Source organism: Eleutherodactylus coqui, chromosome 7 (assembly GCF_035609145.1).
Source record: "Eleutherodactylus coqui strain aEleCoq1 chromosome 7, aEleCoq1.hap1, whole genome shotgun sequence".
NCBI lineage: Eukaryota > Metazoa > Chordata > Amphibia > Anura > Eleutherodactylidae > Eleutherodactylus > Eleutherodactylus coqui.
In genome coordinates this window covers 61,837,048-61,849,594 of record NC_089843.1, presented here as the reverse complement: position 1 = coordinate 61,849,594, position 12,547 = coordinate 61,837,048, and the positions used below count along the sequence as shown (strand labels likewise).

Genomic DNA, 12,547 nt, shown 5'->3' with positions numbered 1-12,547 from the left:
CTTAATTTGCATAGCCTGGAGGAGAATAGGGAGTTGGGGGACATGATGGAAACCTTTACATATGTTACAAGAGGAGAGAAGGGAGAGGGGGGAACATGATAGAAACCTTTATATGTATTACAGGAGGAAGGAAGAAAGAGGTGAGATGTGATGGAAACCGTTATGTATGTTACAGGAGGAGAGAAGGGAGAGGAGGCCATGATGGCAACCTTTATATATGTTACAGGAGGAGAGAAGGGAGAGGAGGGACATGATGGAAACATTCATATATGTTACAGGAGAAGAGAAGGGAGAAGGGGACATGATGGAAACCTTTATATATGTTACAGGAGGAGAGGAGTACATAATGGAAACCTTTATATACATTAGAGGAGAGGAGAGAAAGGGAAAGAGGAGAACATAATGGAAACCTTTATACATGGTGCAGGAGGAGAGAAGAGAGAGGCGGGACATGATGGAAACCTTTATATATGTTACAGGAGGAGAGCAAGGGAGTGGAGGACATGATGGAAACCTTTATAGATGTTACGGGGGAGAGAAGGGAAAGGAGGGGCATGACGGAAACCTTTATATATGGTGCAGGAGGAGAGAAGGGAGAGAGGCACATGATGGAAACCTTTATTTATGTTACAGGAGGAGAGGAGGGAAAGAGTGGACATGATGGAAACTTTTATATATGTTACTGGAGGAGAGATGGGAGAGGGAGACATGATGGAAACCTTTATATATGTTACAGAAGGAGAGTGGGGATAAGGGGGACATGATGTTAACCTTCTTATATGTTTCAGGAGGATAGAAGGGAGACGGAGACCTGATGGAAAGCTCTATATATGTTACAGGAGGAGAGTGGGTAGAAGGGGACATGATGGAAACCTTTATATATGTTACATGAGGAGAGAGGGGAAAGGAGGGACATGACGGAAACCTTTATATATGTTACAGGAGGAGAGAAGGGAGAGGGAGACTTAATGGGAAGCTTTATACATGTTAGAGGAGAAGAGGGGGAGAAGGGGGACATGATGGGAACTTTTATATATATTATAGGAGGAGAGAGGGGATAGGGGGACATGATGGAAACCTTTATATGTTACAGGAGGAGAGAAGGGAGAGGAGGACATGATGGAAACCTTTATATATGTTACAGGAGGAGAGATGGAGAGGAGGACATGATGGAAACCTTTATATATGTAACAGGAGGAAAGAAGGGAAAAGGGGGGATATTATCAAAGGGAGGAAGTTGTTTTATTAGAAAACTAAATACTAAAACAAGGAGGCAGAATCTGAGATTGGTTGGGGGAAAAATCAGAAGCAATATCAGGAAATATTATTTTACTGAAATAGTGGTAGATGCTTGGATTAAACTTCCAGGAGATGAGGTTGGAAAATCAACAATAAACAAATGTAAGCAAGTGAAAAATATGGACCATATGGTCTTCCTTGCTGTCAATTTTCTATGTTTATATTGTTCCCTGTAGTGCATCTGCATGATGTTTGCCAGTTTCTCTGCTTTGGCTAATAGATCCCTAAAGGGAAGTTAACTATCTGATCTACAAGCAGAAGGTTATATAACAGGAGGAGCTGAGCAGATTGATACATATTGTAGTTTTGTGAGAAAAGATTCAGTAGAAGGCTACATTCACGCAACCGTTTTAAAAGTTGTGCCCGAGATTCTCAGGCACAACTCAAACTAGATAGCATACAGACTCCATTTCTGTGTGCTGCCCGATGTGTGGGACACCATACATTTACATGTGCCATTCTTATTCGAAAATTGGACAAGAATAAGACATGCTGCAATTTTTTCTACTATTCATCCGAGTAAAAGAAAGCCCATATGAAGACACCTATTCAAATGACCGGGTTCCATTTCCATTTCATTTTCGGACTGAAAAATCGGTCCGAAAATCTGTATAAAATATTGTCATTGTGAATGTACCCAAACTTGTCATTTACTGATCTAAATCTCTGCTCAGTCCAGGCCTAGGAGTCCAGTGTGTAATCCTACTCAGTAACAGATAGGTAGAACCGCCCACTGGACTCCTAGGCCCAGAATGAGCAAAGTTTTAGATCAATAAAGCAGTACTAAATCTTTTCCCACAAAACTATATCAATCTGCTAAGCTCCTCCTGCTCTTTAATATGTTGTTTGTAGCTAGCGCTGCATTGTCAATGTGACTGGTTCCCTTTAACAGAAATCTCATCTATTAACTTAGAATACCTTAATATCTATTTGAAAGTGGGTCTTCTGACTCAGATAATCTCTTTATGATTTTTCATATAGTCCTCCAATCTCTTTATTCTACCACTACTATATTCCTTACAGTATAATCCACAGTCGTAACTACTGATAAAATGATAAATCCCATCCATTGTGGGCCATAAAAATATCCTTTTATTAGGTTTCATGTGTGCCCCCGGTCATCTGAGCGGTTGTGACTGTAGCGTCTTGACAGGTCTTTGTACTGTTCTCTGATGCACTGTATTTCTACGCCGTAATACGGTCACCATAAAGATATCTTATTCAAGTCATTGTAGTTTTTACTAGCATTACAAAAAATGTATAAAAAAATAATAGGGAAGGTGGACTGGAAACATGAATTCAATAAAGTTCTATACAAACTGCAGTATATGAACCGCCGCACAACTCAATTATTATTAGAAGTCAAATAGAACATTCTTTCCATATACAACATCACACGATGTTCTTAGAATGGATTGACTTTTGGTAACGGCTTACATTTCATTAGAAGTGATATTGGGAGGGGGGGGGGGGGGGGGTTCGATTGTCAAAATGGCCCAATTTACCCTCCATGAAGAGTTCTATAGAAAAGTCCTGCATCTCCCATAACATTTTAGAACACTGTTTCTTTTTGCTACATTTTGATTATTGACGCAGTATTTTCTTCTTTCCCGCTGCTAAGGGCTTGTTCATATCAAAGTTTTTGATTACCGTTTTGCATTTCTGTCAAATTAAAAACTGGAAAAAATAACAGTTTTAAGCCCACTGATTTCAATGGGGATTTGGGGGATTTTTTCAGTTATGCCAAGTTCAATTTAGTTCCATTTGATTCCTATTTGTTCTTTTCATGGAAACAAGAGCTCTTCAGTCTAAGCTATTTCTGTTTATAAAGAGGAAGTCATATGGATCCCTTTTATTTACATTATAGTGAGGGCAGTTTCAGACTAACGTATTTGCGGAAGCATTTCCACAGGTGAAAATCTCGTCCGTATAACGCGACGAAGCAATGCTTTTGATTGCAATAGGTTAGTTCAGATGAAAGTGCTTTTTCCGCGCAAAATGTTCGTCTGCGAAAAGATAAGTCTTGACTAGAGATGAGCGAGCACCAAAATGCTCGACTGCTCGTTACTGGAGTCGAACTTTCAGTGATGCTCGAGAGTTCGTTTCGAGTAACGAACCCCATTGAAGTCAATGGGCGACTCGAGCATTTTTGTATATGACTGGTGCTCCGCTAAGGTTTTCATTTGTGAAAATCTGGGAAGTTCAAGAAAGTGATGGGAATGACACAGAAACGGATAGGGCAGGCAAGGAGCAACATGCAGGGCTGCATTTCGGGCTCCGAGGTCTCACTATTAAGCCACAATAGTGGCAAGAGTGAGACCCCCCCCCCCCGGCACTGTCAGCATAAAGATCGTTCTCCTCTGCCACAGCTGTAACAGCTGTGGCAGAGAAGAACGATGTTAGCCCATTGAATTCAATGGAGCCGGCAATACAGCCGGCTCCATTGAAAGCAATGGGCTGCCGGCGAGTGCGGGATGAATTTTCGGGAAGGGCTTAAAAATATAAGCCCTTACCTGAAAATCATCCTAAAATGTGTAAAAATAAAAAAAAAATGTATACTCACCTTTCCGCTGCAGCCGGAGTTCAGCCGCGTCTGGCCGGCAGTTCTCCTGAACTACTTTCTGTAGTGTTCAGCAGGTGGGGATTTAAAATCCCCGCCTGCTGAATGAGCTGCCTCTGATTGGTCACAGCCTCACCAATCAGAGGCAGGTCTCACTCACCCAATCAGAGGCAGCTCATTCAGCAGGCGGGGATTTGAAATCCCCGGCTGCTGAATACTACTCACAGCAGTTCAGGTGAACTGCCGGCCGGCCGCGGCTGAACTCCGTCTGCCGAGACAAGGTGAGTATATATTTTTTTTTACTTTTTACACATTTCTGGATTAATTTCAGGGAAGGGCTTATATTTTTAAGCCCTTCCCGAAAATTCATCCCGCGCTTGCCTGCAGCCCATTGCTTTCAATGGAGCCGGCTGTATTGCCGGCTCCATTGAATTCAATGGTCAGTGCTCGTTTAATCGAGACGAGTACCGCGTGGTGCTCGTCTCGAGTAACGAGCATCTTGAGCACCCTAATACTCGAACGAGCATCAAGCTCGGACGAGTATGCTCGCTCATCTCTAGTCTTGACCAATCTTTGTTCGTGTAATGCAGAAGGCCACCATAGATCTCTATGACAGCTGAAAAAGATGGAGGGAGAGGGAGTTACCCTGCGTACAACAGAGGGAAAAGAAGACAGCTCACCTATTTAGGCATTTAATTACCATTCTAATCAATTGGAAGGGCGTTACACGCAAGTGTATGAATGGGCATTTTGATCGCAAAAAAAGCCAATCAATCTGCTAGCACGGACGGATCAGCCTGCTTCTTGTCATCTCTGTCTTTCATTCATGTGAATATATGTTCCTGATTCACACACACACAGCTCTGCTACATAGTACATCCATTATGATCCCCACACATCCCACACACAGCTCTTCTAAATCCATCCTGACCCCACACATCACACACACAGCTCTGCTACATCCTGATTCACACATACACAGCTCTGCTACATAGTACATCCATTCATGTGAATATATGTTCTGTACGGGTGATTTAATTTACGCATATATTTGTGTGAATAAGACCTTAATGGGCGATGGAACTGAATCGAAAGGTTTTTGTTTGGTTCGGTTTTTTATGTCTGTTTAGGGGCTTATTTAGTATTTTTCATCAGTATTTAGTGAGCCAAAACCAGGGGCCGGTCCAAAATACAGAAGAAATGTCAATCCTTCCATTACACTTTCACTCTGTATGTTCCACTCCTGCTTTTGGCTTAGGGTGCCTTCACATTTGCGACAAAATCCCGCAATTTGTGTGCGATGTGAGTGAGTGAAGATGCATAATTATGAAGCCAATGATTTTCAATTGTTTCATTCCCATTTGCGATGTTTTCATCACGCGATGTTGAATGAAAAAAATAATTGCAGAATGTTCTATCTTTATGCGATATCACCCATTGTTTACAATGGGGCTAGCGGCAACAGCACCGGCCCCATTGAAAGCAATGGGACAACACTGCAATCCAGACAGCAGCGGCAGGGGAATTCCTTCATCGTCGACTGGGGAATCCCCTCATCCCCGTGGGATTCCCCATAGTAATGCGAGGCTATTTTCACATGAAAACACCTCGCATCCACAAGGCTTTCACATGATGGAAAGTGCGATATCAGGGCGGTAATCACCCTCGCCGGTGTCAAGGAGCCCTTACAAAATATTGATGAAAAATACTGATGTGTGAATAAGCCCTAATGGAAGTGTTTTTAAATAACTGTACACAGAAGTTTAGAAAGACAAAAGAACAAATGACGGATCTGTTAAAAACAAATGTAAGGGCGGTTTCAGACGGCCATAGACACAACTACACCGACCGTTCAAACTCCTCACCAGAGCGCAGGAAATTTGAAAAAATCTTTTCTCACCCACAGTATTAACAAGCCAAAGAAAGAGCGAGTGAAAACGAAACCATTGAAATCCATTGAAATCAGTGGTTTTATCTCGTTATGCGTCCGTGATTATCGCAGCCGCATAAGGGAAGAAAAATACGTTTGTCTGAAACTGCCCTAAATGGAAGCAAATGGAAACAAACTGAGAGAAACTGTTGTGTTTTTTTTTTTTAATCTTTTTGAAGGATCCATTTACTGGATGAGTTAAAAACCGGAAACGATGCGTTCCATTAGTTTCTGTTTGAATCTATTTCTATTTGTTCTATTGTATAAAAATTGAATCCGCTCAAAATGGAAATGAAAACGCTGATGTGAACGAGCCGTAAGCAGATTTTATCAGAAAACATTTCGCCAGAAAATATGCTTTCAAGTTAACAAGAAAAGTAAATCCAATTATTCAGGGAATGTAAAAAATGAATAAAAGTAAAGTCGCTATCCGTAGAAACTAACATAATGTACTTTGGAAAAGAACAGCAAAGTGTGACCGTGGTCAAGGCAATGAAGCACATAACAAGGCAGCCTCTCCCCCCCTTCACTACAATCAGGGGTTTTTCAAAAAAGGTGTTCATATTCAGGAATGGTTCAGGTAAAAAAGAACAGTTTTCTGACGTAAATGCATTGAAACACTGAATGCTAGATTTATTAAGCCTCCGTGGCATGATTATAATATGTCAGAAACGCCATAGGTATTCAGATAGAGTGCAAATCTTTTTAATTGGTAAAGTGGTACAAAGCAACCTAATATCATCTATGCACAAACCGAGTTGAGCAAAATCCCAGCACTCCATTTTTCATATTTAAAAAAATCTTTATATAAAACATGATTTAAAAAACACGTGTACCTTTCAAAACCTTACGCGTTTCGAGCTAGAAACAGCTTTTAATGATAGCATGTTATATCAAATGATACACCTCACTTATATAGGCATTATTATTAAATCCTGCCTTCACAATGTTAGACCATGTCAAGAAATAATCACATTGATGTACAAATACATACAAATGTGGCAGATCTGTCCTATAGTTTAACCCCTTGTCTACCATTTACACAACATAAGGATCCAAAAGGCCTCTCGCATAAATAAAACACGGTCCCAATCACCACTCTTTATGGGACGTTTCACTTTCCTAAGTGCAATGACTCTCAAAACTATCCAAAATACCCTGAGGTCATTCTACAAAAAAAAAAACTAAAAACATATTGTGTACATTGTATCCCAAGAGGTTAAATTATAGGACAGACTTGTCACATTTGTATGGTACAGCTCTGTATTTATTTGTACATTAACATTTTTATACATTTGTGTATATGTTCTTTCTAGACATGAATGGGTAAATATTGTATAGGCGGTACTCATGTATTTAATGATAATGCCTATATAAGTGCAGTGTTTCGTGTGACATAACATGCAATGGTTAACAGCTGTTTCTAGTACAAAACGCGTAAGTTATTTTTTTTTTTACAGATGCACATGGATTTGTGCTAGCTAGCGCCCACAATACACAGTATATTCCTGTAGAGTGCTTTGATGTGAGAGCTGAATGCAGCAGGAACCGCTGGGTGCAGAAGCCGGTGAGCACCTCCCTTCCCCCTCCCCGGCTTGATAGAGCCCACATCTCACTGTACATCCCTGTACAGGACTTCGATATTGGAGCTAAATGCAACAGTAGCGGACGGCCACAGTTTGATTAAGCAGGGCACAGTCGAATGAGTTTGGATGAGACAGCTCCCCCCAATCCGCTTTGTACAGCATACAGCAAGCTGCCCATATTCCTGTACATTGCTTGGATATGGGCGCTGACTGAGTGTAGTAGGAGTCGGTGGCGCGGCATCATTCTCCCTCAATTCCACCCTCCGGCTGGTGAGTGCGGGCCACTGTGTCCTTTACAATATAAACAACTGGTAATTATTAGGAAATCATAGTACCACTATTTCTGGTGGAGCTGTCCTACATGGCATATCCATTATGATCCACACACATCACACACACAGCTCTACTACATCCATCCTGACCCCACACATTACACATACAGCACATCACACACACAACTCTGCTACATCCATCCTGACCCTACACATCACACAGCTCTACTACATCCATCCAGATTCCCACACATTACACGCACAGCTCTGCTACATGGCACTTCCATTATGATCCCCACACATCACACACACAGCTCTACTATATCCATCCTGACCCCACACATCACACACAGAGCACATGACACACACTGCTCTACTACATCCTGATTCACACACACACAGCTCTGCTACGTGGTACATCCATTATGATCCACACACATCACACACACACAGCTCTTCTAAATCCATCCTGACCCCACACATCACACACACAGCTCTGCTACATCCTGATTCACACACACACACAGCTCTGTTACATGGTACATCCATTGTAATCCCCATACATCACACACACAGCTCTACTACATCCATCTTAATCCCCACACAAGCAAGCACAGCTTAGCTCCTCCCACAACAGTGACATCACCATATGTCCTTTAGCTCACCAAATCTCTGTGGTGGTGGTAGGTCAGTGTCTTCTGTCAGGACGCTGAGTTATGTCTGAGATAAAATTGGCTTAGTTGTATTCTCATTTTTTATTTTTGTCCTCCCCTTTTCAAGAGCCCTAACTGTGTTGTTCTTCTGTCGGTCGGGCTCTGTGTTTTATATATGTTGTAGGACCTTTAATGACATCAACAGGGGGCAGAGCGATGACATCACCAGGAGTGGAGCATGAGAAGCACTCACATACTAACAGACAAGTGCTCGTTAGTAGTTTGATTAAAGGTTGTAAATGTTAAAAAAACAAAACATTTTCACATATTTATAATAAAAAATCTAAACAATCAGAAAAAAGTACGTAAAACAAAATTGGACTTCTTTGGTCAACCTGTCTCCAAGAAAATTATTTTCTTTGATTAGGTGGCAAGTCCCCCTCTATTGGCCTACATATATAAATGCCTTAGCATGTCATGTGGTCATCCAATCCCACGGTGGCAGTATTTCAGTTATAAACAGACATAGGACATGGTAAGGCATATATATTATATATGCCTTCGGCCCCGTGCACACGAGCGGAAATTCCGCGGCAGGATTTCCCGCGGAATTTCCGCTGCTGTAAGCCTGCATAGGATTGTGTTAAAAAACGCAATTCTATGCAGACGGCCGCGGCATGCTCCGCACAAAAATGTCACTCATCCGCCGCCGGCTCCGGTCTGCGCATGCGCCGGTTGCCCGGCAAGCCGGCACATCAAACAGCCAGAGCCGGCGGGCGCGGGTGAGTACGTGCCGCCGGATCCGACCCACCCGTCTGCAGGCGGCCTTCCTTATTTCAACCCACCTTCCAGTCTACGCCCACTGCTCCGCTAATGAATTCAGATTAAGTGCCCCTTTAATTTAAGCCTCTTATTCCCACCTCCAAGACTTCTCCAGAGCAGCACCAGTCCTCTGGAACGTGCTTCCCAAGACTATCCGGGCAATCTCAGACACACTAAACTTCAGGCTTACTCTAAAAACGCACCTCTTCCGGGAGGCATATCATATCTCCTAAACCAAACCCCTCTGTATTCTGCCTGATAACATGTTCCCTGTCCCGCAGACTGCAATCCCTGCTAGCCATCATCAACCGCCCCTGCAGTCACACCAATTCAGCCACTATATGTCTGACCATTGTCTATGTGTATAACATCGCTTACACTCCACCTCGCCATAGTGCACATCTCCGACCCTTTACCTTCTATATCACCCCATTAACTGTAGTATGTAAGGTTGTTGGAGCAGGACCCTCACCCCTATTGTCTCCATCAAACGATTACTAGATGTAACTGTGGTTAATGTATCTTTGTTTTTGTATCTGTTCCCCCCGGTCTGGTAAGCGTTGCGGAATATGTTGGCGCTATATAAATAAAGATTATTACGATTATTATTATAATATTCTCTATCAACTCCTTTAAAATTGTCAAAGATTGTAGCACTTTCAGAGAACTTGTGTTAATAGGATAGCGAATGTGATAACTAATTAAAGTGCAAATTAGTTAATTTTCAGTACTTAAAATGTTTTTGCACTTAAAAATCACTCTGATGGCCACTAGAGGTCCTGCTTCCTTCTAACTTGCTGTTCACTGCCTGTTCTCCAGTGATGCTCTATAATAACATTGATTAAGCGAAGCATGGGAAATAAATATCATTCTGATTGTTGAAGTCTATAGACAGCTGAAGGGAGGGGGGGATGACTCAAACAGACATGCAGCCAGAGAAAAGTGAAAATTACAGTTAAAGAAATGATTCTACTCCACATGTACATACACTTGGCAGCTTATTCTGAAAAGTCATCTGGAAATGCAGGTACGCATTGAATTCATAATTATCTTTAATATAACGCATTGACTACTTTTCTTAGCTTTTAAGGAAAACTCATCCCCTTTTTTGTTATGTCTGTTTTAGTAAACACATTTTCTTATTTTTTATTCAAACTCTGCATTGTTCTGTTTCTCAGTTTTTCCTCCAGGAAATTTAATGTATGAACAAATTGGCAAGTGGGCGTTACTATTTCCCTTGTTAAAGGCTCATTTAGCAATACAGTTTGATAGGTCAACACTGACTGGTCAATTTCAGATTCTGTAGGGATTTCCCCTCCCCAACACCCAGCTGTCAATTTATTCATAACTTGCTAGGAGGAAGAACAGAGTAACGTCTCAACACAGACTTCTAAGGAAAGATGTTCCAGAATATTAGTTTCATGGGGAATACAAGTATTACTATAATAGATAGAGGTGATCGCTCCTCTTCAAGTATTTTCACCAATACCCAGCCAACTGCTCTGATTAGAATGACACATTATATAGTCAATGTGGTTCAATAAAAAAAATAAAAGCCTTTAGTAATAATGCCATAACTATGAGCGCTGCTAACTCACCAAATACTGTTCTTGCAGGCACGGACTCCCTGTTCAGCCAGAATGACACCTGAGACAAAATGACTGTCATGATGCAGGGGAGATAGGTCTGAATCACGAAATAACCAATTTTTCGCTTCAAGTGAAAATGTGTTGTCATAACGGTGTACTCTCCTGCCAGACAGAAAAGCCAAATGAGAATTGTGTTCACAGTACGGATAATTCACAGCACAAATCACCATACAAAAAGAGCATGAAATACTGCGCTGCACAGGAGGCTCTCATTCCTCTGCGTGCAACAACAGGACGCTGTCACGGAAAGGTAAAAAACGGCGCAACAATGGTTCATCTGTCTGGAATAATGCACGGCATTTAATACATCTCTTCTGTAAATCTACATGACCATACGAAGAACTAACAGGACCTTCCTGGTTCTGTGCAAATACAGCTTCATGGCTTTAACAGACAAGTGCATGCGCAAATAAACTTGCCGCTACGGAGCATATTCGCACATGAATAAGTCAAAATTATTATTTTTTCCCCATTTAAATTTCGCAGGAAAAAAAGGGTTCTGCCCTATCTTCTATCGCACGTAGAAAAAGCGCGAGAAAGATAGGGTAAGTCCTATTTTTTCTCGTGTGTAGTAATTTTACGCGAGAATCCCACTAGTCAAAACGAAAGTACTGAAATCAATGGTTTTGTTTTGTCATGTTCTGCAGCCATGTTTTAGGCTGCCTGTCCACGGGCGCTTTTGCATTGCGTTCCCCGCGGCAATAATCCGACCGCGGGGATCGCAGGCCCCTGTCCACGAGCAGAGAATCATAGCGATTCTCCTCTCGCAGCCGGCAAATCGCAGCATGCTGCGTTTCTCTGCGGTGAGCCTATCTGTCAGATCTGGCTCCTGCTCCTGGGTGGTGGCTCACACGGGTTTCCGCAATGCCCGTGGCCCTAAAAGTAATTTAGCACCCGAAAACAACATATTATGTAATCTTGCCTTTATGTTGTAATTGTTATATTTTTTGAAATCTGATAATCCACATAAAAAAATATTTAAAGGGAACCCGTCATGAGTTTTTTCCGCTATTTAACCATCACCATAGTGCTTTCACTCCTGTTGGATGTTGCATAATGTCCATACATGTCTTTGTCAAGCAAGAGTCAATAAGCATCATCCAAATCATACTTTTACATTTTCGTATTCTGTATGTTAACCCTCTCCAATCCACTGTCTGACGTCTTCCAACATTCTGATTGATGCCTGTACAGTTCCGATGTCGGAAGACGTCCGGCAGGGTATTGTTAGGGCTTAGACACACGGGCGCATTGGCGCCGTGTTACTGCAGGAAGAAGACGGCCGTACTTCAAGATGGACGTCTCTCTGCAGCGTCGGGAGAAAGAACATGTGACCGGCTTCATTGCCGGTCATGTGTTCTTTCTTTAGCACTGCGGGGAGTCGTCCGTCTTGAAGTACGGCTGTCTTCTTCCTGCAGTAAGGGTTCAGTCACACGGGCGCATCGGTGCCCGTGTACAGGTGCCGATGCGCCCCTGTGACTAAGCCCTTACTGTATATTACTGGCAGCTCTGTTGTCGGGGGCCTCTCCAGCATGTCACATACCGCAGTACTGGCTCTAGCCAGCAGATGGCGCCATTGTAAAATGGCAGAAAGAGAAAGCCCCCTAGGAAACCCTGAATCCAAACTTGGATTGCAAAGGGTTAATTACCGATTCCAAGTCATTCGGGCATCGCCTCCCGCTCCCCGAGTCACTGCATCGTGGCTTGATCTACACCCCCTCCTCTCGACTCCTGTCATCAATGCTTATCACACTGAAATCCTGTGCAATCACTCAA

At 42.4% G+C, this 12,547-nt stretch overlaps 1 protein-coding gene across 1 annotated transcript in view; it reads right to left on the bottom strand.

Annotated features, from left to right (window-relative positions):
* The window catches only part of LOC136573328 (gamma-aminobutyric acid receptor subunit alpha-2-like), a 192,915-nt gene that overhangs the window by 40,946 nt on the left and 139,422 nt on the right, over positions 1-12,547 (bottom strand). Inside the window, exon 8 of the mRNA XM_066574617.1 lies at positions 10,721-10,873. Within this exon, the coding sequence (XP_066430714.1) occupies positions 10,721-10,873 (153 nt within the window). The remainder of the gene's footprint in view (positions 1-10,720; positions 10,874-12,547) is intronic.